Source organism: Leucoraja erinacea, chromosome 2, assembly GCF_028641065.1.
Source record: "Leucoraja erinacea ecotype New England chromosome 2, Leri_hhj_1, whole genome shotgun sequence".
Lineage (NCBI taxonomy): Eukaryota > Metazoa > Chordata > Chondrichthyes > Rajiformes > Rajidae > Leucoraja > Leucoraja erinaceus.
Window position 1 is genome coordinate 28,913,023 of NC_073378.1, and position 27,294 is coordinate 28,940,316.

A 27,294-nucleotide genomic window follows, 5' to 3' on the forward strand; every position below is an offset into this window, starting at 1 on the left:
GCAAGTCTTCGGGATGCGGGAGGAAACCGGTGCACCCGGAGGAAACCCGTCACAGGGAAAACATGCAAACTCCACACAGACAGCACCCGAGGTCAGGATGGAACCCGCGTGTCTGGCGCTGTGGGATATCAATTCTCCCAGCAGCGCCAGCCACTGTGTCGCCATTCTTGCGAATATTTCTATACTAAATTCTTACCAAGTTCTACGATGGATTTGCGCCGTTGCAGCTCTGGAAGGAGAAACCAGTGTTACATTTGAACAATGAGCATCAAAGACAATGACTATCAGAGTCACAGGTCTATCCGAACAAGGCTGGAAATAAGTGCAGGACAATGGGGGAAGTTCCGCGCGGGTTCAGGCAGCTGCAGAGAGGAACAGAATTCCTGGTTCACGTTGACAGGGTCTCATTAGGCCTGGACAATGTCAGGTGTGAGACAGGTGTAGCGGCAAATAAAGGCGGGAAAACAAATGTTGTGTAAGATGTGAAGGGCAGGAGAGGGGAATGACGAGGAACGGATCAGGTGAATAAAGACACTGTGGGTCCGGGGATGTTTCAATGATTCACCCACGCCCAACAGTTGCTGTAGGACAACATGAACATGATGATCAATGTGTCAAACGGTTGTGGACAATGTGGAATCTGGAAGGCTGCGAGATGCCGGGTTCAAAGATGAGCGGTTCCCCAGCCTCTGCTCAGCCTCATTAGATCAGTGTAGGAGAGTGAGGGAGAGCTCACACTGGGACGGGACAGGCATTGAAAGTGACAAGTGAGCGGAAGCTCAGGTTGACAACGGGGAACTGAACATAGATATTCATCCAAGTGATCATCTCACCTGTGATCCGTCTCTCCACAGTGGAGATCAAATACAGGAAACAGTCACAAGTCCAAGTGACTCTGTGTCCGGTTAAATCTCCTCCCACAGCACCGCCTCATGCACACACACACAGATGTCACATCTGCCCCTTTACCCCATTATCCCCCACCTCCCGGGACATTGGTACCCTCTCCAGGGACAACAGTTACCTCTGGAAGGTCGAAGCCCCGCAGAGATTGCTCTGGTGTTCCACTTTCTCCGGCTGCAGGCCCTGTGGACAGTAATATTGGGAACTCGCGGGTCCCTGGTGGGAGACCGCTTTTCGGTGCTCCCTCAGCGGCAAATTTCGCTCGCCCGAATTGAGGGGTTTAAATCGACCCGGAGCGGGGCCTTACATCACCCCGCGCGGTTATAACGGCCGCGGGACTTACCATCGCCCGCTGGGGGGCTCTAACATCTAACATGTTGAGCCTCGAACAGCTTGATGCAGCAGTTTGACTGCTTGACTGCGGGAGAAGAATATGAACAGAGAACAGGGAAGAAATAAGGACTTTTGCCTTCCACCACAGTGAGGAGGTGTTTGGGGATTCACTGTGATGGATGTTTGTGTGCAATTGTGTTAATTGTGTGTTTTGGTTTTTTTGTTGTTATGACTGCAGGAACGTAATTTCGTTTGAAACTTTGTATAAATGACAATAAACGGCATTCTGATTCTGAAGTTACAGTGGGAATCTGGGAGAACCCCGCCAGGATTTACTGACCTGCATCTTCCGCTGTTGTTTAACGTACCTTTAATGCGTCTGTTTTGTTTCACGTTCCAATAAAACACAGCACAGTGGGCGGCAACGAGAAGACAAATGGTGAGGACCAGCGGCACGACCCAGTCAAGAACTCCAGGGAAGATATCATCTGCAGAGTGAAGATCGTGAATCAGACAGTGTCACACACACACACACACACACACGCGCACACACACACACGCACACACACGCACACACGCACAACACACACACACAGACACACACACACAAACACACACACACAAAGACACACACACACACACACACACACACACACATACACACAAAGACACACACACACACACACACACACACACACACACAAACACACACAAACACACACAAACACACACACACACACACACACACACACACACACACACACAAGACATACACACACACACAAAGACACACACGCACACAAACACACACACACATACACAAACACACACACACACACACACACACACACACACACACACAAAGACACACACACACACAAAGACACACACGCACACACACACACACACACACACCAAACACACACATCTCCCGCCGTGACATCAGTTTATATCGGTATATATATCAGTATATATGTCAGTATATAAATCACTATATATACTGTATCAGCATATATATATATAACTGCAGTAGCTGGTTTAGATTGAAGGGAGACACAAAATACTGGTGTAACTCTTCAGAAAAGACCAAAGTCTGAAGGAGTGTCAAGACTCGAAACTTTGCCCTTTCCTTCTCGCCAGAGATACTGCCTCACCCGCTGCGTTACTCCAGCATTTTGTGTCTGTGTATATATATATATATATATACACTGATATGTAAACCGCTATCTAACTGTCCCTCTCTCTCTCTATATATATATATATCGGTATATAATTGTATATCGGTATATATGCTGCCGTGATATCTGTAAGGGTTTACTGGAAGATCCAGCAATGGCAGTGCTCGGGTTTGCTAAAGGGCCTGTTGGAGCTAATGGAGGCTTGAGATCTTCACCCCTGCCACTGAGGTTTAGGTTGTAGCTGCCTGGGGAAAGGCACGAGTTCCAACGCTGGCACTGAGCAACAAAATTACATTTTAATCTAAGCCAAAGGCTGAATTTTAGGACGGATGCAAGTGCAACGAACCAACCACTTGTTGTAGATGTCGCCCCAATATGGTCCATGCTGGACAACGCCACCAATTGTTGGTCTTCCCTTCGATGGGATGGCGGCAGTGGTTTACAATATAGTGCATCCCAACACGCACATGTGGAACCTCGCTCTCTCAGGGGGCAGAGTATGGATGTTTAAAGTAACGGGCAATTAGATACTCATGGGTTACCCTGGTAGACTTAGACAGAGAGCCTTCAATGTGGACTAGTCGTGAAAAGACAACGTTGGAGGTAAACGTTTCTGTTTATACTGCATCCTCACAACTATTCAGATCAAAGCTTCAGCTACATTCTCAATCATGTGATTCACTCAGACACTGGTCTCAGGGTGATTCAAGTGAAGCCCAACCCAAGGGAACTGATGCTAATGTTATCCCACTTTTTAAGAAAGGCGGGAGAGAGAAAACGGGGAATTATAGACCAGTTAGCCTGACATCGGTGGTGGGGAAGATGCTGGAGTCAATTATAAAAGATGAAATAGCCGCACATTTGGATAGCAGTAACAGGAACGGTCCGAGTCGGCATGGATTTACGAAGGGGAAATCCTGCTTGACTAATCTTCTGGAATTTTGTGAGGATGTGACAAGTAAAATGGATAAAGGAGAGCCAGTAGATGTGGTGTATCTGGACTTACAAAAAAAACATTTGACAAGGTCCCACACAAGAGATTAGACTACAAAATTAGAGCACATGGTATTCGGGGGAGGCTTTTGACATGGATGGAGAACTGGTTGGCAGACAGGAAGCAAAGAGAAAGAATTAATGAGTCAAGTTGTAACTAGGAACATGGACAAGGGAGAGCCAGTGGATGTAGTGTACCTGGACTTTCAGAAAGCATTTGATAAGGTCCTACATAGGAGATTAGTGGGCAAAATTAGGGCACATAGTATTGGGGGTAGCGTGCTGACATGGATAGAGAAGTGGTTGGCAGACAGGAAGCAAAGAGTAGGGATTAACGGGTCCCTTTCAGAATGGTAGGCAGTGACTAGTGGGGTACCGCAAGGCTCGGTGCTGGGACCGCAGCTATTTACAATATACATCAATGATTTGGATGAAGGGATTCAAAGTAACATTAGCTAATTTGCAGATGACACAAGGCTGGGTGGCAGTGTGAAGTGTCAAGTTGCGAAAAGAGGAAGTACAACGGGATCTGGGGAATTGAATATAGGAGCAAAGGGGTATTTCTGCAGTTGTACAGAGTCCTAGTGAGACCACACCTGAAGTAATTTGAGGAATGACATTCTTGCTATTGAGAAAGTGCAGCGTAGGTTTACAAGGTTAATTCCCGGGATGGCGGGACTGTCATGTGCTGAGAGAATGGAGCAGCTGGGCTTGTACACTCTGGAGTTTAGAAGGATGAGAGGTTATCTCATTGAAACATATAAGATTGTTAAGGGTTTGGACACACTAGAGGCAGGAAACATGTTTCCAATGTTGGGGGAGTCCAGAACCAGGGGCCACAGTTTAAGAATAACAAGTAAGCCATTTAGAACGGAGACGAGGAAACATTTTTTCACACAGAGAGTGGTGAGTCTGTGGAATTCTCTGCCTCAGGGGGCGGTGGAGGCAGGTTCTCTGGATGCTTTCAAGAGAGAGCTAGATAGGGCTCTTAAAAATAGCAGAATCAGGGGATATGGGGAGAAGGCAGGAACGGGGTACTGATTGGGGATGATCAGCCATGATCACATTGAATTGCGGTGCTGGCTCGAAGGGCCGAATGGCCTCCTCCTGCACCTATTGTCTATTGACTTCCACCTCAGGAATTGGAACCCATTTCTCCCACAATGATAGTGGACACGTATGGTAACTACATGACCTCATTCGCCCAGTGCCAATTTACACAGGTCTCGGGTTGTCATCCACACACCGTTTCCTTCACGGTTCTGCTTTGTAATCAGACCATGACGTCTCCTTCAGTAGAACCTTCATCCCAGTCCGAGTGGTGTCAATAGTTCCCATGTGGTCAATGTGACAGGTGCCGTGCGTGCCAATGCTCTGGGAGTGCTCATGGTTTGTCAATTTCAGATTCAGATTCAGATTCAGATTCAATTTTAATTGTCATTGTCAGTGTACAGTACAGAGACAACGGAATGCATTAGGAGAGCGTCAGTGATTTGAAAGTGTTTGTGTCGATGTCCAACCTGGTTGGACAAGTTGAGGACTCCGTTGGCCTTTCATGCAGTAACAAAGACAGTAAAGCAGCAGGATCGGCTCATATCTATCTATCTATCTATCTATCTATCTATCTATCTATCTATCTATCTATCTATCTATCTATCTATCTATCTATCTATTCTATTTTATTATTATATAAACCTCCGTGGCTGCCGCCTGCCTCTGTGGCTGCCGCCTGCCCTATCACTTCAAAACATAGTTGCAAGACAGGAACACTGAATTTTTCACCTCAATGGGATATCACAGCAAGTGCTTCAACAGGAGGGGGAGGGCCAATTGGTATTGCAATTGGAACTGCTGCAGCAGGCAGGGTAGGTGCAATTGGAATTTTTTTTTAATCCACTGCTGAGGGAGGCAGGGGAGTGCTGGAATCTTACATTTGGGGACAGCTTCAGTTCCGTTGGAGGAGACGGGTGCATGGTGGAATATTGGGTTGGAGGATCACACCATTGGGGGAGCAGACAGGAAGCACTGCTCTTGGTCTAGTTGTCTTTAAAATTCCACACAGAATTCCCCACAGATCATTTCCCCACAGAAGTGAGATGTGGATAAATCATCACTGAGAAAAATGTGAGCACCAAATGTGGGCATCATGGGCGGTCGGGGTTTCATAGAAAATAAGTGCAGGAGTAGGCCATTCGACCCTTCGAACCTGCACCGATATGATCATGGCTGATCATCCAACTCAGTATCCTGTACCTGCCTTCTCTCCATACCCCCTGATCCCTTTAGCCACAAGGGCCACATCTAACTCCCTCTTAAATATAGCCAATGAACTGGCCTCAACTACCTTCTGTGGCAGAGAATTCCAGAGATTCACCACTCTCTGTGTAAAAAAAGATTTTCTCATCTCGGTCCTAAAAGATTTCCCCCTTATCCTTAAACTGTGACCCGTAGTTCTGGACTTCCCCAACATCAATGATGAAACAGAAACATTTACAAACCTGATATTTTAACAATTGCCTCACGTCGTATGTTTAACCATCTGTATTGAATAACACACTTGAACTTGTTTGTTGATTGCCTCGTTACTGTCACGTTGCTCTCCACATTGAACAGACCCTCCGTATCTTCATGGTATCTTGTTTCAGCTTGTGGTATAATCTGTCCATCCTCACTGATCCACAGCATCTTTGGTCCTGGATACCATCCACCGGACTTGCACACGAGCTGGATTCCATCTCCCTGGTATCGCTGCAACTGAATCCGGATCAAACTCCCCAAAGCTGCATCAGTGACAGATGTAGAGATAACAATGGTCAGGAAGAATAGCAACTTGGACCATACAGCATTTTGTTCAAGTACTCAAACCTCTTGCAACAATTACTTACACAATTTCTAATTGTTTCTAGTTCCAATGGAAAGTCATGGAGCAGAAATGTCAACTCTGCTTCTCTCTGCCCAGATGCTGCCTGACCTGCTGAATGTTTTCAGCATCCCGGTAAATTAAGCCAGGGTGGGGGGTGGGGGTTACACAGTAAATGGCTGGGCCCTGGAGAGTGTGGTGGGACGGAGATATCTGCGGGGTCCAAGTATATGGCCACCTGGAAGTAGCAACACCAAGCGACAAAGTGTGAAGAAGGTGTTTGTCGTGCTTGCCTCCATCAGTCAGGGCATTGAGGACGAAGAGTCGGGATGAAGAGTGTGGTACAACTGTACAAGGCATCGGTGAGACCACACATGGAAAACTGTCCATAGCTCTGTTCACCTGACCAGAGGAAGGCTGTCCTCAAGGTGAAAGGGGTTCAGAAAAGATTCACAAGGCGCCTAGGAAGCTTTGGGATGACCTGAACATTTCATATGCTTCCATTATTTCCCTTTTGACCAAATTTGCAACATGCCTTGTCATCCAAGTTCTCAGATGTATCCATCCTTGTCTTTCTTCCTCACAACGACATGTTGCTCCTGCATTCTGATCACCGGTCTTCACCAACCCCCACTCGTCTGATATTGACTTCTCCAAATCTACTGTCCCCAACTCCAGCCTGAGACTGAAGAAGGGTCTCGACCACGAAACGTCACTCATTCCTTCTCTCCAGAGATGCTACCTGACCCGCTGAGTTACTCCAGCATTTTGTGTCCAGCCTGATGCTGTTGAAAATAGACTTTACCTAATTAAGCATTATCAAGGTCCAGTCTTATCACTTCCACAACTAGCTGAACATTTATTGAATTGTGATCACTGTTGTCAACATGCTCCCCCTTTGAAACTCCACCTGGCTGCGCTCCTTTCCCAAATCAATGTCCAGTATAGTCCAATCCAGGTACTCAAAAAAGCTGGAGAAACTCAGCGGGTGCAGCAGCATCTATGGAGCGAAGGAAATAGGCAATGTTTCGGGCTGAAACCCTTCTTCAGACTGATGGGGGGTGGGGGGGCAGGGAGAAGATAGGAAAAAGGAGGAGGAACCCGAAGGCTGGGGGATGGGAGGAGACAGCAAGGACTAACAAAATTGGGAGAATTCAATGTTCATGCCCCCAGGATGCAGACTCCCCAAGCGGAATATGAGGTGCTGTTCCTCCAATTTCCGGTGTTGCTCGCTCTGGCCATGGAGGAGACCCAGGACAGAGAGGTCGGAGACGGAGTGGGAGGGGGAGTTGAAGTGCTGAGCCACCGGGAGGTCAGGTTGGTTATTGCGGACCGAGCGGAGGTGTTCGGCGAAACGATCGCCCAGCTTCCGCTTGGTCTCACCGATGTAGATCAGCTGACATCTAGAGCAGCGGATGCAATAGATGAGGCTGGAGGAGAGGCAGGTGAACCCCTGTCGCACCTGGAATGACTGCTTGGATGAAGTCGAGGGGGGAGGTAAAGTGGCAAGTGTTGCATCTCTTGCGGTTGCAAGGGAAAGTGCCCGGAGAGGGGGTGGTGCAGGAGGGAAGGGAAGAATTGACAAGGGAGTTATGGAGGGAGCGGTCTTTGCGGAAGGCAGACATGGGGGGAGATGGGAAGATGTGGCGAGTGGTGGCGTCACGTTGGAGGTGGCGAAACTGACGGAGGACTACTTGTTGTATGTGACGGCTGGTGGGGTGAAAGGTGAGGACTAGGGGAACTCTGCCCTTGTTGCGAGTAGGGGGGATGGGGAGAGAGAGCAGTGTTGCAGGGTATGGAAGAGACCCTGGTGCGAGCCTCGTCTACTGGTGGAGGAGGGGAACCCCTGTTTCCTGAAGAATGAGGACATTTCAGATGCCCTGGTGTGGAATGCCTCATCCTGGGAGCAGATGCGGCGTAGATGGAGGAATTGGGAGTAGGGGATGGAGTCCTTACAGGAAGCAGGGTGGGAAGAAGTGTAGTCCAGGTAGCCATGGGAGTCAGTGGATGTCAGTCAGAAGTCTATCACCTGCAATGGAGATAGTGAGGTCAAGGAATGGTAGGGAAGTGTCGGAAATGGTCCAGGTGTATTTGAGTGCCGGATGGAAGTTAGTGGTGAAGTGGATGAAGTCAGTCAGTTGTGTGCGGGTGCAGGAGGTGGCACCAAAGCAGTCGTCGATATAGCGGAGGTAGAGGTCGGGGATGGGGCCCTGGTACATATTGAACAAGGATTGCTCAACGTACCCGACAAACAGGCAGGCATAGCTGGGGCCCATGCGTGTGCCCATAGCTACGCCTTGTATTTGGAGGAAATGGGAGGAGTCGAACGTGAAGTTATTGAGGGTGAGGACCAACTCCGCTAGGCAGAGGAGAGTGTCAGTGGCTGGGTATAGGATGCTCCTCTGGTCGAGTAAGAACCGGAGGGCTTTGAGGCCATCCTGGTGGGGGATGGAGGTGTAGAGTGACTGGACATCCATGGTGAAGATGAGGGGGTGAGGGCCTAGAGAGTGGAATGCGTGGAGGCGGCGGAGAGTGTTTGAGGTGTCTTGAACATAGGTAGGGAGGGATTTAACCAGGGGGGATAGGATGGAGTCATGGTATTTGGAAATGTGTTCGGTGGGGCATGAACAGGCAGAGACAATGGGTCTGCCGGGACAGTCAGGTTTGTGGATTTTGGGGAGAAGGTAAAATCGGGCCGTGCGGGGCTGGGGAACGATGAGGTTTGAGGCTCGGTCGGTCGGGCAGGGCGTGGGAGTTGATGGTCGGTGATGGTGCTGGAGATGGTGGCCTGGCGCTTGTCAGTGGGGTCATGGTCCAGGGGTAGATAGGAGGAGGTGTCCGAGAGTTGGCGCTTGGCCTCAGCTTTGTAGAGATCGGTGCGCCAGACTACCTCCCTTGTCCAATCCAGGGTTGGATTAACTGCATAATGTGTCAAAAACCCTCCTGGATGCAGCCAAATGCTGCCACGTCTAAACTCTTGCCCCTAAGGCACTCGCGGTCAATATTGGGGAAATGAATTCTCTATAACTAACCTGGTGTTTTTACATATTTCCACAATCTACCCACATACCTGTCTTTAACAACACCTACGCTGTAACCTCATCATCCTAATGCACCTTTCTTATTCCTGACTTCCACCCATATTGCCTCAGTAGACGAACCCTCCAGGATGTCCTCATTAAGAAACTCAGTGACATTCTTCCTGATCAGTAATGAAACACACCCACCTCTTTTACATCTCTCTCTATCATGTCTGAAAATCTGCAACCTGGAATGATGAATTGCAGTCCTGCCCTTTTCTCCACCAAGTCTTGAACAAGTTTCTGTCATGGCCACAATCTCATGGTTCATGCACAAAGTTAATCTCCCTTACTATAATATGCCTTTAACAAAATAAATAAACCAGCATTTCAGCCCCGCCGTGTTCATTAACATGGCCCTGCCCGACCTCCACATTCCTCTCAATCCCTCCCCTTGCTGATCTGCTGCTCTGTTTCCCACCTCCTGTCAAGTGGGATTAATCCCTCGCAAGTAAACCTCCTCACAAGACAACTCCTTCACCCAAGACTCAACCGAGAGAATATTCATCATGCCAACTCCATGGCGAGTACACCTTTCCTTCATTAAGCAGACAAAGTCCGTACACTGTGCCCCAGGTGAGGTCTCACCAACATCCTGTACAACTGTGATGAGGCTTCCCAACATCCGTACTCCGTTCCCCTCAATTAAAAACACTGGGACAGATGTGATGGAACTCCGGTTAAACACATTCCCATGGCTGCCCTCCATTTACTCAAGTTACTTCTCAATCTAAACATTGCAACGGCATGTTATTAATTATAGACAATAGACAACAGGTGCAGGAGTAGGCCATTCGGCCCTTTGAGCCAGCACCGCCATTCAATGTGATCATGGCTGATCATCCACAATCAGTACCCTGTTCCAGCCTTCTCCCCATATTCCTTGACTCCGCTATCTTTAAGAGCCCTATCAAGCTCTCTCTTGAAAGTATCCAGAGAACTGGCCTCCACCGCCCTCTGAGACAGAATTCCAGAGACTCACAACTCTCTGGGTGAAAAAGTTTCTCCTCATCTCCGTTCTAAATGGCTTACCCCTTATTCTTAAACTGTGGCCCCTGGTTCTGGACTCTCCCAACATCAGGAACACGTTTCCTGCCTCTAGCGTGTCCAAACCCTTAATAATCTCATATGTTTCAATAAGATCCCCTCTCAACCTTCTAAACTCCAGAGTATACAAGCCCAGCCGCATCATTCTCTCAGTATATGACAGCCCCGCCATCCCGGGAATTAACCTTGCGAACCTAAGCTGCACTCCCTCAATAGCAAGAATGTCCTTCCTCAAATTAGGGGACCAAAACTGCACACAATACTCCAGGTGTGGTCTCACTAGAGCACTATGCACCTGCAGAAGGACCTCTTTACTCCTATACTCAACTCCTCTTCTTATTAAGGCCAACATTCCATTCGCTTTCTTCACTGCCTGGTGTACCTGCATGCTTACTTTCATTAACTGATGAACAAGGAACCCCAGATCCTGTTGTACTTCCCCTTTTCCCAACTTGACACCATTAGATAATAATCTGCCTTCCTGTTTTTGCTACCAAAGTGGATAACCTCACATTTATCCACATTAAACTGCATCTGCCATGCATCTGCCCACTCACCCAACCTGTCCAAGTCACCCTGCATTCCCATAGCATCCTCCTCACAGTTCACCCTACCACATAGCTTTGTGTCATCTGCAAATTTGCAAATGTTACTTTGAATCCCTTCATCTAAATCATTGATGTATATTGTAAATAGCTGCGCTCCCAGCACCGAGCCTTGCGGTACCCCACTAGTCACTGCCAGCCATTCTGAAAGGGACCCGTTAATCCCCACTCGTTGTTTCCTGTCTGCCAACCAATTTTCTATCCATGTCAGCACTTTACCCCCAATATCATGTGCCCAAAATTTGCCCACTAATCTCCTATGTGGGACATTATCAAAGGCTTTCTGAAAGCATTTGTAATTATGTAATTATAAATCAACATTGTTGATTGAACGCCCTTAACAAACTTATTTTTACATTTATCTTCACCAGTCGGCGTTTTGCACATGCACTCCACGTGATTCACTGTTGTGTAGCCAGCCACTATCACTGGGACAATATCCTGATCCTGAGGAATTGACTCTCACCCCTGAGAGCACCTGCAACCTCCAGGAACCGCACGGAAACCTTGGCTGGGGCGCAAAGTCTCCAGAGGTTTCCGTTCAAGTTTCCTAAGTGGGACAGGGGCATCAGACTCTTGAAATATTGTGAATAACGGTACAGCAATTCTATCTTTAAACAATGAGAAGCGATTTATAAAGACAATCGCATTTCTTTAATGTTAATAATGTCTATGCTTTTACTTACTCACCTCGAACTCGCAGTTGAGCTGGAGATTCTTCATACTTGGTTCCCTCTTTAACTGAACATGTATATTCCCCTTCATCAAACCTCCTTACGTTCTTTATTCTGAGGGAAATGTTCCCTTTGGTCACTTCATCGTTAAACAGTTCGGCCCTTGCTCGGTAATCCTGGTGTTGAGCAAGGGTGTCACTTTGTCCGAGTCTGTACACGAGGACTGGCGAGGTGAGACCTGACTTCATCCACTGCACAACCATGTTGCTGGTCAATATATTTGGGACAAGCCGACATTCCAACACCACATCTGAACCTACAGTGGCTACAAAACCATCGCTCGGTGCAAACAGGACAAATTCACCTGCGGGGCAATACAAATCAGTGAAAATATGATTATTTAATCAATGCGGAAAAATAGAAAACAAAATTAATGTTAGTAAAGTTTGCATCGTTCTGTACGCACAAAGCCCAATTGCATTTATTTCATGAGGGCTAGAATACAAAAACAGGAATGTACAATGTACAATGTGCAATGTGCAGGAATGTAAAGCAAATGGTATGTTAGCATTCATGTGAGCAAATGCATTGCAGATGCAGTATAATGTGGATAAATGTGAGGTTATCCACTTTGGTGGCAAAAACAGGAAAGTAGACTATTATCTGAATGGTGGCCGATTAGGAAAAGGGGAGATGCAACGAGACCTGGGTGTCATGGTACACCAGTCATTAAAAGTAGGCATGCAGGTACAGCAGGCAGTGAAGAAGGCGAATGGTATGTTAGCATTCATAGCAAAATGATTTGAGTATAGGAGCAGGGAGGTTCTACTGCAGTTGTACAGGGTCTTGGTGAGACCACACCTGGAGTATTGCGTACAGTTCTGGTCTCCAAATCTGAGGGAGGACATTCTTGCCATAGAGGGAGTACAGAGAAGGTTCACCAGACTGATTCCTGAGATGTCAGGACTTTCATATGAGGAAAGACTGGATAGACTCGGCTTGTACACGCTAGAATTTAGGAGATAGAGGGGGGGATCTTATAGAAACTTACAAAATTCTTAAGGGGTTGGACAGGCTAGATGCAGGAAGATTGTTCCCGATGTTGGGGAAGTCCAGGACAAGGGGTCACAGCTTAAGGATAAGGGGGAAATCCTTTAGGACCGAGATGAGAAAAACATTTTTCACACAGAGAGTGGTGAATCTCTGGAATTCTCTGCCACAGAAGGTAGTGAGGCCAGTTCATTGGCTATATTTAAGAGGGAGTTAGATGTGGCCCTTGTGGCTAAAGGGATCAGGGGGTGTGGAGAGAAGGCAGGTACAGGATACTGAGTTGGATGATCAGCCATGATCATATTGAATGGCGGTGCAGGCTCGAAGGGCCGAATGGCCTACGCCTGCACCTATTTACTATGTTTCTATGTTTCAATGTAATGCTGAGGCTCTATAAGGCGCAGGTCTGGCTGTATTTGGAGTATTGTGATGTTTCCACTAGTGGGAGTGTCTACGACTCGAGGTAATAGATTCAGAATTAAAGGACATTCATTTAGGAGGTGGTTGAGGATGGATTTCTTAAGCAGAAGGTGGTGAATGTGTGGAATTCATCCACAGAAGGCTCTGGAGGTCAAGTCAATAGATATTTTTCAGACAGCGATTCTTGATTAGTACAGGTGTCAGGGGTAATGGGAAGAAGGCAGGAGAATTATCTGATATATCCGAGGATATTGTGGGAAACACGAGAGGAAATTGCAGGAGCCCTGATTGTAATTTACGAGTCGTCCTTAAAAACAGGAGAGGTGCCGGAAGACGGGAGGATGGCAAACGTTGTACCTCTTTTCAAGAAGGGCTGCAGATAAAATGCTGGGAACTATAGGCCGGTGAGCTTAACATCTGTAGAGGGATAGGATATACAAGCATTTGGATGGCAAGGGCTGATTGGGGATTGTTAGCGTGGTTTTGTGCACGAAATCTGGTTGATTTGTTTGAAGACGTGACCAGACAGATTGATGAAGGCAGAGCAGTAAATGCTGTGTACATGGACTTCAATAAGGTGTTCGACAAGGTTCCGCATGGTAGGCTGTTCTGGAAGGTTAGATCGCATGGGATCCGAGGAGAGATAGCGGAATAGATATAAAATTTAATAGATTTACTTAATTGAGAAGATTTAATAGGAATCCGAGAGGCAACGTTTCCACACAAAGGGTGCTGGGTGTATGGAACAAGCTGCCAGAGGAGGTTGTTGAGACTGGGACTACCCCATCATTTAACATGTACATGGTTAGGCCAGGTTTGGAGGGATATGGACCAAGCACAGGCAGGTGGGACTAGTGCCGCAGGGACATTGTTGGCCGGTGTGGGCGAGTTGGGCCAAAGGGCCTGTTTCCACACTGTATCACTCTATGACTCTAATGAGGTTAGGGAGGGATGGAGTGATAGATCAGCCATGATTGAATGGCGGAGTAGACTTGATGGGCGGAATGACATTCATCTGCTCCTATCACTAATGACATTATAATCCAGGGATGAAGCCAGGATATGAACATTTTCGCTGGCTGTTCACGGTTTATTATTTATGTAACGTTGGAGTCTCAACACCAATCCCCGTGGGACACGGCTCCCTAGATCTTGACACCCAGAGAGAAAAACGATCGGCACCCACTCTGTGCTTCCTGCTATCCTAATTATCCACGAAAATGAAGTTGCCTCCTACTCCTGCAGTCCCCATCATCGCCCACAGAGGGGGCAAGAAACTCCTACCTGATCATATTAAGTGATGTGGCCAACTGATTTTAAAATGAGTGATTTTAAAATATAAATCTGCTGACTCCATGAAACCCCCTCCATGAGATAAACAAATAGAAATCAGACCAGATGTTGTGGTCATTACCGTGGACTGAGCTGAGGATCCCGTGCAGTAACAACACAGCGCAGTGAACCACTCCCATCCCAGTGGAGGGGTCAGTGCCTGAGGGAGAGAGAGAGAGAAGTGTTAGACCCGTGATGTGCGGGAAGCTGTGATCCCCCCCCTCCCCCTCCGTCCCCGCTGCCGGTGTCCACCACCCCCACTCACTGTTGACCAAGGGGTGAAAGGTCACATCTTGTGCGGGGTGAAAGGTCACACCTTGTGCGGGGTGAAAGGTCACACATTGTGCGGGGTGAAAGGTCACACCTTGTGCGGGGTGAAAGGTCACCTTGTGCGGGGTGAAAGGTCACGCCTTGTGCGGGGTGAAAGGTCACTCCTTGTGCGGGGTGAAAGGTCACACCTTGTGCGGGGTGAAAGGCCACGCCTTGTGCGGGGTAAAAGGTCACGCCTTGTGAGGGGTGAAAGGTCACCCCTTGTGCAGAGTGAAAGGTCACACCTTGTGCGGGGTAGCCAGGGGCAACCGGTGGCCAAAGGACTCCAGGCTCCGCATCGAGACCCCGGGGCTCCCTTTAGAATCTGTTCCTTGAGTCTCCTGTCACGGGGATCAGGTCTGGGACAAACCTTCTCCCGGGAATTTCTTCAGTCGCCCATCATCAAACCTGTCAAAGGACAGAAAATGATTCTGAAGTCAAAAGATGCCGGAACAATAAAGAATAATAATTATAGGAAGGATGTCAACAAAATAGAGAGAGTACAGAGGAGATTTACTAGAATGTTGCCTGGGTTTCAGCAACTAAGTTACAGAGAAAGGTTGAACAAGTTAGGTCTTTATTCTCTGGAGCGCAGAAGGTTAAGGGGGGACTTGATAGAGGTCTTTAAAATGATGAGAGGGATAGACAGAGTTGATGTGGATAAGCTTTTCCCACTGAGAGTAGGGAAGATTCAAACAAGAGGACATGACTTGAGAATTAAGGGACAGAAGTTTATGGATAACATGAGGGGGAACTTCTTTACTCAGAGAGTGGTAGCTGTGTGGAATGAGCTTCCAGTGGAAGTGGTGGAGGCAGGTTCGATTTTAGCATTGAAAAATAAATTGGATAGGTATATGGACGGGAAAGGAATGGAGGGTTATGGTCTGAGTGCAGGTAGATGGGACTAGGGGAGAATACGTGTTCGGCACGGACTAGAAGGGCCGAGATGGCCTGTTTCCGTGCTGTAATTGTTATATGGTTATATGGTTATATGCCTCCCAGGTCTCTGTTCTCTCATTTGCTCTTGTTTCTGTCACGACGACCAGAGACGACCCCGTACACCAGCACGATCCTGCACTCGAGGGACAATTTTACAAATTTCCCCGACACCAATTAGCTACAAACCTACCCGTCTTTGGATTATAGAAGGAAACTGGAGCACTCGGGCAAAACCCACGCGGTTGCGGGGAGAACGTACAAACTCAATACAGACAACTCCCATCGTCAGGATCAAACCCGGGTCTCTGGCGCTGTGTGAAGCACCAACTCTACCGCTGCGCCACCGTGCCGCCCAGCGGGGAGGCTGGGGTCGTTCTGGGAGCTGGGGAATGTGTGTGGGGGGGGGGGGGGGGGGGGGGGGGTAGGATTTGAATGGAGGGGCTCAGAATGGGGACGGGTTGGCCCGGTGAAGGAGGGGAAAGTGGGCCCTGTGGCCGGAGGGCCGTGAGGGGAGGACTCGGGCTGAGGTCATTGGTGAAAGAAGCGGAGGGAACGAGGGATGTTGCAGCTCCCGGGCTGACCATCCCAACACACACCTGGCAGCAGGGGGCAGTGTGGAGTCAACACGGAATGACCCCCTGGTCCAGGTGGTCGCCTCCCCTGCTCGGTCCATGTTTGAGTAGTTGTGCCCTGATTAAACAGAAGGACATTTGTTGCCCTTGTTTTATCACTGGGACAACAGAACTGCCCCATCCAGGGTTCAGTAACGGACCAGCAAATCGCCACCGATCTGGAGCAGCTCACCTTCACTCGACCTGTCCTTCCAGAAAGAGTGAAAGTTTCAGCAGCAGCCGAGTTGGACGTGCTCACGTATTGTGGGGAGAAGGTGGGAGATCCGCGGTCAGATTCCCAGCGTGACGTGAGTCCCAAACATAATCTACTTTGGGGATGGCTGGACATAATCTCAGCGGGGATCGGCTGCTGGAGAAAGGTGAGCGGAGTTAAACAGGAACCTACTGGAGAGATCGGTCGTGAGAGGTCGGGAGTTTCAGAAGATGTCTCTGAGCAGTTCACTGCGCTTGTCCTTATCCGGTCTCCGGGCTCCGGGGAGGAGGCAGCCACCCCAGACATTCCAAGCCGCTGAGGAATGTTTCACCCGATGCCGGAGTTCCATCTTCACGGCAAGAGGGCCCTGAAAATCATCGGACTGGCTACACGGCCACAAATGGGCCCCGACCTCGCGTGTTTCACAGAGGAAGAGGACTTAACTTTCTGGTGCCTTTCCCCACAGTGGAAATGTTTGATTCTGCTGTGGGGGGACGTTTGTGTTGAACTCTATAGGGTGATTTCACTAAAGGTCACTGGAGCGTGGATCCGCACCCACGTGACCAAAATTCGCCGGTGGAGGACACATACGGGTCCCTGTACATGTTAGTGGATGGGAAAAGTCGCATTTTCCCACCCGTTAAAAACATAGAAAACGGCGAGGTTGAGAGCTGCAATTTTCTGTGCCAGTCGGGGTGACTGTGAGGCACAGCTACCTAGATTTACAGGGAAAAAAAATATTGCAAGTGAGGTAAATTCAAGAGGGAACTGAAGGTGCCTATCCACCGGAAGTCAGGAGCCGACAATTGCCGAAGATATTTAAAGGTCCAAAATAGCGGGAAATATCGCGTTTTCCCGCTGAATTTCATCAAAGGTAAGGCATTATATACTTTTTTATCTTTATTCATTTGTTAGATGAGATTTTTTAAAAGTGAAAAATCACTCAGTAAAAGTTCAAAATCGGCCATGGTTCTCAGGTTGGTTTTAACATGCAAAATCAAAACGCCTCTGAAGCTGCATTTACCATTTAAATAATGATAAACTATCAATGCATTTTAAAATAAATTTCACTCAGATGCAAGCTAAGGAATGTGATAATTATCAGCTGTCAGTTGGACAAAATTAGGACATTTTATTATTTGCCAAAATATATTTCTCAATGTTTCTTGTTTAAAGCCTGCACATTCACCCAAACAACTTATGTATTACTTTCTTTATCATCTAATAACAGACAAGCCTGCAGCATGGAATGATGTCTACAATCCTGGTTGGGCACCCACTGTGAGCAGGATAGACATTGCGCACTTTTGCACCCGTTTAAAACAGCTAAAATGGTCCTTTTTTGCGCTGTAAATAACTGTGGCAGTCGCGGTAACCGTGAGACACAGTTATCTTACTTTAGAGTTCCAAAGGTAAGGAAAGAAGAAGGTAAACACAAGAGGGAACTGAAGGGGCAACAGCAGCGGAAGTGGTTAGCAAACATTGGCCGTGGAGATATGAAGATAGAAAAAATTGGGACTTATCGCGTTTGCTCGCTGCATTTCATCAAAAGTAAGTCATTATTGAAGTTTTATCTTTATTCATTTGTTATATAAAAATCACCCAAACAACTTATTTCTTTATCATTTAATAACAGACAAGCCTGCAGCATGGGATGATGTAAACAATCCTGATTGGGCACCCACTGTGAATATGGGACGCGGCGACGACAATGAGCAGGGTATACAACGTGCACAAGAACGCCATGCACGTGCAACAAGAAGAGAGAGTATTAAAGCAGATGTTGTCGCAGCTCAAGCATCTGTAGCTCTGCAAGTTGATGCTGAGCAGGCTGATGATTATGAGAACTTTGAACCGGTGCTGGAAGTACACCGTCAACTTGACATAGAAACACAAACACCAGTCAAAGAGACAATGGACACATCAACACAAACAGACATGTGTGGAGTAGACATAACAGTACTGGAAGCACAACTATACCAAAAAAATAAAGAGCTCACCAAAGCTAGACAAGAAGCAGCCAAAATTAAGTTAACACAAGAAAGCCTTTCCAAGGATGACAAAAAGGTTAGGTTCTACACAGGTTTACCAACATTTGCAGTTTTGATGCTGGTCTACGATTATGTTAAGGACAAGCTCACCAAAAGACGTTCACTAACACATTTTCAGCAGTTGCTGATCGTCTTGATGAAGCTGCGACTTGCAGTGCCTCATGAGGATCTTGCATATCGATTCCTTGTTAGTAATGCCACAATATCGCGTGTATTCACTAGTGGGATTGATGCCCTTCATGGCTTATCCAAGTTAATCATTTGGCCTGAAAGAGATGTTCTGTGGAAAACCATGCCCATGCAATTTCGGCGGACATTTGGAAAGCGTGTGGCAGTGATCATAGATTGCTTTGAAATATTTTGTGATAGACCTACGAGTTTAGAGGCGCGCGCACAGACTTGGTCTAACTATAAGCACCATAACACCATCAAATTCTTGATAGGTATTACACCATGTGGTGCTATTTCATTTCTATCTGCAGCATGGGGGGGCAGAGGCACAGATAAAACAATTACACTTTCATCTCAATTTTTTGACAACCTGCTCCCTGGAGATGTCATTTTAGCTGATCGCGGTTTTGACATAAAAGATGCTGCAGGATTTCACGGGTGTCAAGCAGAAATCCCTGCATTTGTAAGAGGGAAAGCACAACTATCTGCGCTGGATGTTGAAAAAACTCGTGAAATAGCTAATTTACGCATTCATGTAGAGCGTGTCATTGGTGGGGTCAGGCAAAAATTCCCATTTCTAAGTCATACTGTGCCATTGGAGTACATGATTACCAACTCTGAAAATCAAGTACCCAAAATTGATAAAATTGTAAGGGTCTGTTGTGCACTTTTTAACTTAAATGACTCCATAATGTCACAGTAGATGCAGACAATTGTACTTTAGCATGTTGTGCAAATACGAACAATAAAAACTTTCAACAGTTTCTTGGCTCATCAGCATTTATTAAGTATGAAACTGCTAGTATTTGGCGAACCATTAAATAACAAACATTGTGTCAAAAGTGCACTTCACAATCTTTAACATTAGACTTAAATATAACTGTTTCACAAAGTGACTGTTGTGTTTTAAAGTGACAAAAAAAAAAGCCCATTACGTGGCTGTAAACAGTGCAAGGTAAACGTGGCATACAAATGAGAGACTTTGTATTTAACATAAACATTTTCAGCAGAAAACTTTAAAAAAAAAGAATGTGCAGGCTTTAAACAAGAAACATTGAGAAATATATTTTGGCAAATAATAAAATGTCCTAATTTTGTCCAACTGACAGCTGATAATTATCACATTCCTTAGCTTGCATCTGAGTGAAATTTATTTAAAAATGCATTGATAGTTTATCATTATTTGAATGGTAAATGCAGCTTCAGAGGCGTTTTGATTTTGCATGTTAAAACCAACCTGAGAACCATGGCCGATTTTGAACTTTTACTGAGTGATTTTTCACTTTTAAAAATTCTCATCTAACAAATGAATGAAGATAAAAAAAGTATATAATGCCTTACCTTTGATGAAATTCAGCGGGAAAACGCGATATTTCCCGCTATTTTGGACCTTTAAATATCTTCGGCAATTGTCGGCTCCTGACTTCCGGTGGATAGGCACCTTCAGTTCCCTCTTGAATTTACCTCACTTGCAATATTTTTTTTTCCCTGTAAATCTAGGTAGCTGTGCCTCACAGTCACCCCGACTGGCACAGAAAATTGCAGCTCACAACCTCGCCGTTTTCTATGTTTTTAACGGGTGGGAAAATGCGACTTTTCCCATCCACTAACATGTACAGGGACCCGTATGTGTCCTCCACCGGCGAATTTTGGTCACGTGGGTGCGGATCCACGCTCCAGTGACCTTTAGTGAAATCACCCTATAATGTGTTGTGTCCATTTTATTTACTTTTTTAACCTTTTTTATGGTTTGTATGGAAACTTATTATCTATTTTATGTAAAGCACTTTGGTGTCAATGCCAGTTGACGTAAAACGTGCTATATAAATAAAACTTACTTATTTACTTATCAGTACCAGGGAGTGGCGGGGAACGGGTATTTTAGACTGTGAACTCTCAGAGTCAAACACAGCAACCCGCTGTATTCCATTTTCCACTTCTTTGCCCAATCTCCCAACCCGTCCACGTCATTCTGCAGCCTACACATCAGGCCCCTCCACCTATTTTCGTATCGCCTGCAAATTTGTCCACAAAGCCACCAATCCTCCCATCTATTAACACATGAAGTGTCAAGTAGCGACCCCTTACACCGACCCCCGTGGAATACCACTGGTCACCACCAGCAAACCAGAAATGCCCCCCCTTTATTCTCACTCCTTGAATCTGCCCGTCAACCAATCTACTACCCATGCTTCAAATACCAGGAGCTCCCATCCTGTTTAGCAGCCTCGCGTGTGGCATCTTATCAAAATCCTTCTGATAATCCGAGTAAATAACATCCACTGACTTCTTTGTCTGCTCTCCTTTTTTGGTAATTATTTAACGACACACCGTGAGACAGTTTATTCCCCCCGAATGGCATTAATACAGACTTGCACACAACTTCAGATTGTTCTAATGTCCACATTGGTCAGTTATGTTGCAGTATGGCCACAGTTATAGGAAACAAGTTAAAAGTGTAGAAATGTCCCTACCTTATTCCCAACTTTGGTTGTTCATCGTCTCACTGCCTCCCCACAGTCCTTCGATTGTTAATGTGCAGTAAAAGCCCTTTGGACTCCCTTTTATCTCCGTCAGACCTTTGGATTCCTTTTATGATTTTAGCCTGAATCTTTATCAGTTCTCTTTAATAAAAGGAACAATCCAGACTTTGGACCATCGCTGTCCGCGCGGCGTGTTGTTTTAGCTGTTGAGAGGTTGCATATATGCAAAGAGCATTAGTGTGGAGCATTTATCTGTTTTCAAACTCAAAGGAAGGCGTTTCCTGGGAGCAGGTGTCAGGTTATAGCAGCCAGTGAAAGGACTGATATAAATCATCACATTGACCAGACACTCAGGAGGGGGCTGAACCAGTGACCCAGCGCAGGCTGTCTCAAACAGCAATCCATCTGGTACCACACCCACAAACCTTTTCTGTAACAGGTGAATCGTTTTTTCTTCAGCCGTTTATTCTGTGCGTCTCAATATCCCAACTTTTACCAACATTGACCAAATTGTCTGGATGTTCTTTTTCAAATAATTCTCCTTCCTAATCGTGGAAGGCTTATGAGCAAAACCAACTCAACAGGATAGTGAAGACCGCCAGCAGGATCATTGGTGCCCCCCTTCCCTTTCATAGAAACATAGAAACATAGAAATTAGGTGCAGGAGTAGGCCATTCGGCCCTTCGAGCCTGCACCGCCATTCAATATGATCATGGGCTGATCATCCAACTCAGTATCCCGTACCTGCCTTCTCTCCATACCCCTCTGATCCCCTTAGCCACAAGGGCCACATCTAACTCCCTCTTAAATATAGCCAATGAACTGGCCTCAACTACCCTCTGTGGCAGAGAGTTCCAGAGATTCACCACTCTCTGTGTGAAAAAAGTTCTTCTCATCTCGGTTTTAAAAAGGATTTCCCCCTTATCCTTAAGCTGTGACCCCTTGTCCTGGACTTCCCCAACATCGGGAGCAATCTTCCTGCATCTAGTCTGTTGAACCCCTTAAGAATTTTGTAAGTTTCTATAAGATCCCCCCTCAATCTCCTAAACGGACTGTGTCCCCTCCCCATATATCATACACCAACACATCTAACCTCGCCCATACTTTGACAGCTAGGCACCTGTCAAAGTAAAGCCACTGTTCGGTCTGAATGTATATTTTTATTTCAATTTTTAGGCCTATTTTAGATATGGTAATTTAATTTTTTTAAAGCTATATGTATTTATTCTGTTTTTATTAACCGCACTGATGGGAACTGATTGAGAAACAATTTTTTTGTTTCATCTGTGTATGTAAGTACTCAGTTAAAATGACATTATAGTAAATACTGAATACTGAATAAATGGAATGCTAAATTAAAGCAACGCCGCCATTTTCAAAGACAAGCAACTTGGACATTTTTGCTGTGAAAAATCTTAGCAATGTTGTTTTGTTTTGCTGTTTCTTCTGAAGAACAATCATTTATTCCGTATGTTCCGGTTAGTGGGGTGCATCTCACTGTCGCCCTGCACAATGCTTATCTCGAGGCTTTGACCACAGCAATCTTCTTGCCTCTCCCGAAAGCAGGATAGTAAAAGCTTCTTTAGGTACGTGAAGAAGAAAACATTAGTTAAGACCAAAGGTGGACCCTTGAAGACCGAAAAAGGCAAATTTATTATGGGGAACAAGGAAATGGCAGATGAGTTGAACAGGTACTTTGGATCCGTCTTCACTAAGGAGGACACAAACAATCTTCCTGATATAGTAGTGGCCAGAGGATCTGGGGTGACGGAGGAACTGAAGGAAATCCACATTAGGCAGGAAATGGTGTTGGATAGACTGATGGGATGTAAGGCTGCTAAATCCCCAGGGCCCGATGGTCTGCATCCCAGGGTACTTAAGGAAGTGGCTCTAGAAATTGTGGATGCATTGGTGATCATTTTCCAATGTTCTACAGACTCAGGATCAGTTCCTGTGGACAGGAGGGTAGCTAATGTTATCCTATTTTTTAAGAAAGGCGGGAGAGAGAGAACAGGGAATTATAGACCAGTTAGCCTGACATCGGTGGTGGAGAAGATGCTGGAGTCAATTATAAAAGATGAGATAGCCGAACATTTGGATAGCAGTAACAGGATCGGTCCGAGTCAGCACGGATTTATGAAGAGGAAATCATGCTTGACTAATCTTCTGGAATTTTTTAAGGATGTAACTAGGAAAATGGACAAGGGAGAGCCAGTGGATGTAGTGTACCTGGACTTTCAGAAAGCATTTGATAAGGTCCCACATAGGAGATTAGTGGGCAAAATTAGGGCACATGGTTTTGGGGGTAGAGTGCTGGCATGGATAGAAAATTGGTTGGCAGACAGGAAACAAAGAGTATGGATCAACGGGTCCCTTTCAGAATGGCAGGCAGTGACTAGTGGGGTACCGCAAGGCTCGGTGCTGGGGCCGCAACTATTTACAATATACATCAATGATTTGGATGAAGGGATTCAAAGTAACATTAGCAAATTTGCAGATGACACAAAGCTGGGTGGCAGTGTGAACTGTGAGGAGGATGCTATGAGAATGCAGGGTGATTTGGACAGGTTGGGGGAGTGGGCAGATGCATGGCAGATGCAGTTTAATGCGGATAAATATGAGGGTATCCACTTTGGTAGCAATAACAGGAAGGCAGATTACTATCTAAATGGCATCGTTGGGAAAAGGGGAAGTACAACGGGATCTGGGGGTCCTTGTTCATCAGTCCATTAAAGTAAGCATGCAGGTACAGCAGGCAGTGAAGAAAGCAAATGGTATGTTGGCCTTTATAACAAGAGGAATCAAATATAGGAGCAAAGAGGTCCTTCTGCAGTTGTACATAGCCCTAGTGAGACCACACCTAGAGTATTGTGTGCAATTTTGGTCCCCTAATTTGAGGAAGGACCTTCTTGCTATTGAGGGAGTGCAGCGTAGGTTTACAAGGTTAATACCCGGGATGGCGGGACTGTCATATGCTGGGGATATGGGGAGAAGGCAGGAACGGGATACTGATTGGGGATGATCAGCCATGATCACATTGAATGGCGGTGCTGGCTTGAAGGGCCGAATGGCCTATTCCTGCATCTATTGTCTATTGCTATTTTCCTTGTCTCTGTTTCTCTACAGCTGGGCTCAGTGCACAATAGAACATTGAACACAGAACAACACAGGAACGTGAGCCTCGATCGACAATGTCTGTGCTGAACACAATGCGGAGACCAATACTTAACTGCTGTCACACAATCCACCACCCTCCACTCCCTGCATTAACGTTGTGTAATGTTCTGAAACTGAAGAGCTGTTTGCAAACTGCACTAGCGTTTAATGATAGTATTTTGCAAAAAACAAACATAAAACACTAAGGAGAAAACTCTAGTAAAAACGATCAGCCTCGACCTCATGCATATTGTTGGACCCACGCCTTCTGTATTTGTCTGAAGTTATACTCTTTGGCGTTTTTCCAATAATTTATTCTATATTACCTTATAAAATAGAATTCATAGAATTATTTCATGGACTTAATTTCAGTGTGGTATTGCTACCCCTTTAAACATTATCTCGATGTTCTGTTTCCAGGTGAAACCAAGGAAGGAATTCTTTCAACGATGAAGGGAGCAGGCTGCATCTTTGTGCTGTTGCTTGTTCATGCGGTGACCATCTATGCTACTATCACATACACCTTCCCGTGAATAATAATAATAATAATAAATGTTATTTATTGGGCGCCTTTCAGACATCTCAAGGACACCTTACATAGGTTAACAGGGATGAGTTCCGATTGTCAGTCGAGACGCTGTTTTAGTTTGTTGTTTGGATACTTTGGCTATTTAAAAATTATTTTTAGCCTTTTCTTAAGAATGGGATAGATGTTTAGATCTAGTAATTTAATTTAGATGAATTTAATTGATTTGATGACTGATCAATATTAATTTTTTGTTGGGTATTTGTTACTATTTGTTTTAACGTTACAATAATATTAAAGTTCTGATCTTGAGAATATCACATTTTTCAATTTTCAAGGCAGTCTGGGCGTTTATTACTATTTCCGTCACAACAGGTAATTTTGTATTTAGCTTTTAGTGGTCTGAGGAACAACTACTGGAGTTTTCAACAGATCTTTATTCAAAAGGTCGATATCCAGTATACAGGTTCTCTAGACACGTCTGCTCACAACGGTGGTCAGCGCTGAACTAACGCGCGCAAGGGAAAAACCGCGCAAAACAAGCAGCCCCTCCCGAGTCACGTGGCCGCGGCTTCGATATCTGCGTGCTACAAGCTACATAATTAGGTAATTAACTGTAGATGGTTTATGCATGCAACCTATAATGTAGCTACCTCATCACCATTAACACGCCCTCTCATATCAGTATAACTATGATCTCCTCCCCTTCCTTCCTCCCATTTTGTCCTGGTACGCCTGAAGGCTGGGTGCAGCCAGTGCTGGGACGTGTGTGCCATGTGCTATAATAAAGGCTCTAGTAAAGGTTACAGTGCATCAGTCTGAGTCTCTTTACATTAACTAATTAACTCAGTCTGAGTCTCTTTACATTAACTAATTATATACTTTAATTTCAGGCCATCCAAGTAAGGATGCTTGTTTCCTGAATGCATCAATCTATAATAACAGAAAATTGCACTCAGTTCTCTTATTTTTTAAGAAAGTTGACTGTCCTCGATCACAGCTTTTGTGTTAAGTCAATGGAAAAGCAATAGGGAACAATATGCTAATTTTTGAGTATGAAAATGATCATAACCTTTTTACTACTGAAAAAATGAAAGTGAATTAGGTATCAAATTAAAGTCCTTTCTAAACTTTATCTGATGGAATAAATGACAGGCTTGATTTTTAAAATCTTAAAATGTTGTAACATTCCTAATCTTTGGTGGGAATTAGGACCAAGACAGACGCTTACGGTATCCGCTGCTGCCGGTTACGTCATTGTGTTGACGGTGGAATCGGCCGTCGAGGCCGTTGTTGAGCTGCAGACACCCGGCTGATGGAAGTACCGCCATGTTGCTGCTTGTCTTGCCACAGCTCGTCCGCTCCCTCGGCGAGTTGCTGAGGGCCGGCGAAGTCGCTGCCGAACGCCTGGTCAAAGAGAAGACGAGGCCGGTGACTGTCCATCAGCGAGAACATTTCGCTCATCAGTTCACGCCGAGGCCGTCCATGTGCAGGTTCCTGGAGGTCTGGTCGCGGCGGCTGAGCCCGAAAGTCCACAGCAGCGGTGCCTTGAGGCCCACGTACTTGCCTTCGGCCGCTGCTTGTTAAGCGACTAGCGGTTCCTTGATCCACGTAGAACCGCCAACCGAACCGTCAACCGTCAACCGTCAACCGTCAACCGTCAACCGTCAACCGTCAACTGTCAATCAAGGCGCCAGACGGTGGAGGGCTCTACCCGAGCCGGCTGCCTGCCCCTTTTCCGGGGTTACGCCCGTGCCCGGGTGCGGATTGAAAGGGAATACGCCCTGTCTACAGGCACCCTGAGGGAGTTCCGTGACCGCTGGGCACCGAGGGGGGTTGAATGTATCCTGGACAAGGATTGCAATATACTTGTTTAGCAGTTGCTTAGCATATTTGTTCATCTTGTATTATGGTGGTGTTTTGTTTAATTGAATTGTAAATATTATTTTAATATTTGAATAAATAATTTTGATTAAAAAACTGTCAACTGTCAACCGCCAACTGTCAACTGTCAAAAACCCGCGCACCAACCCTGTCATGTGACAGACCTGGCCCTGCACACCAACCCTGTCATGTGACAGACCCGCGCACTACCTGACGAGGGTTCTCAAGTACGCAGTTTAGCCACTGGGTGACGCTACAGAGTGACGTTTCAGGTTGAGATCCTTTTTCAGACTGAGAATCATGGGAGATGGAGTCCAGAGTTATGGACATGGGCCGCATCAATGTCACGCCAGGACTCGAGGGGCCTGAGCTACAGGGAGAGGCTGGGCAGAATGGGACTCTATTCCTGGGCGTGCAGGAGGGTGAGGGGTGATCTTATAGAGGTGTACAAAATCATGAGGGGAATAGATCGGGT

General features: G+C 46.1%; 2 protein-coding genes across 3 annotated transcripts in view; one reads left to right on the plus strand and one right to left on the minus strand.

Annotated features, from left to right (window-relative positions):
• Positions 1 to 21,477, minus strand: part of btr22 (bloodthirsty-related gene family, member 22) — a 30,532-nt gene extending 9,055 nt beyond the window's left edge. Inside the window, exons 1-7 of one of the 2 annotated variants that reach the window (XM_055653936.1) lie at positions 21,245 to 21,477; positions 15,155 to 15,192; positions 14,558 to 14,635; positions 11,690 to 12,037; positions 5,906 to 6,187; positions 1,605 to 1,724; positions 197 to 229 (exon numbers count right to left, since the gene is read on the minus strand). In XM_055653936.1, coding sequence (XP_055509911.1) covers positions 197 to 229; positions 1,605 to 1,724; positions 5,906 to 6,187; positions 11,690 to 12,037; positions 14,558 to 14,615 — 841 coding nt within the window. In that variant the 5' untranslated portion in view covers positions 14,616 to 14,635; positions 15,155 to 15,192; positions 21,245 to 21,477. Of the gene's footprint in view, positions 1 to 196; positions 230 to 1,604; positions 1,725 to 5,905; positions 6,188 to 11,689; positions 12,038 to 14,557; positions 14,636 to 15,029; positions 15,193 to 21,244 lie in introns of both variants that reach the window. The other variant, XM_055653927.1, reaches the window with a different exon arrangement.
• LOC129708265 (uncharacterized) lies at positions 17,092 to 19,534 on the plus strand. The gene is made up of 3 exons (XM_055653914.1): positions 17,092 to 17,422; positions 17,780 to 18,099; positions 18,185 to 19,534. Exons 2-3 carry the CDS (start codon positions 17,880 to 17,882, stop codon positions 19,471 to 19,473), a joined length of 1,509 nt encoding a protein of 502 aa, XP_055509889.1. The 5' UTR covers positions 17,092 to 17,422; positions 17,780 to 17,879; the 3' UTR covers positions 19,474 to 19,534.
• Positions 21,478 to 27,294: the final 5,817 nt, after the last annotated feature.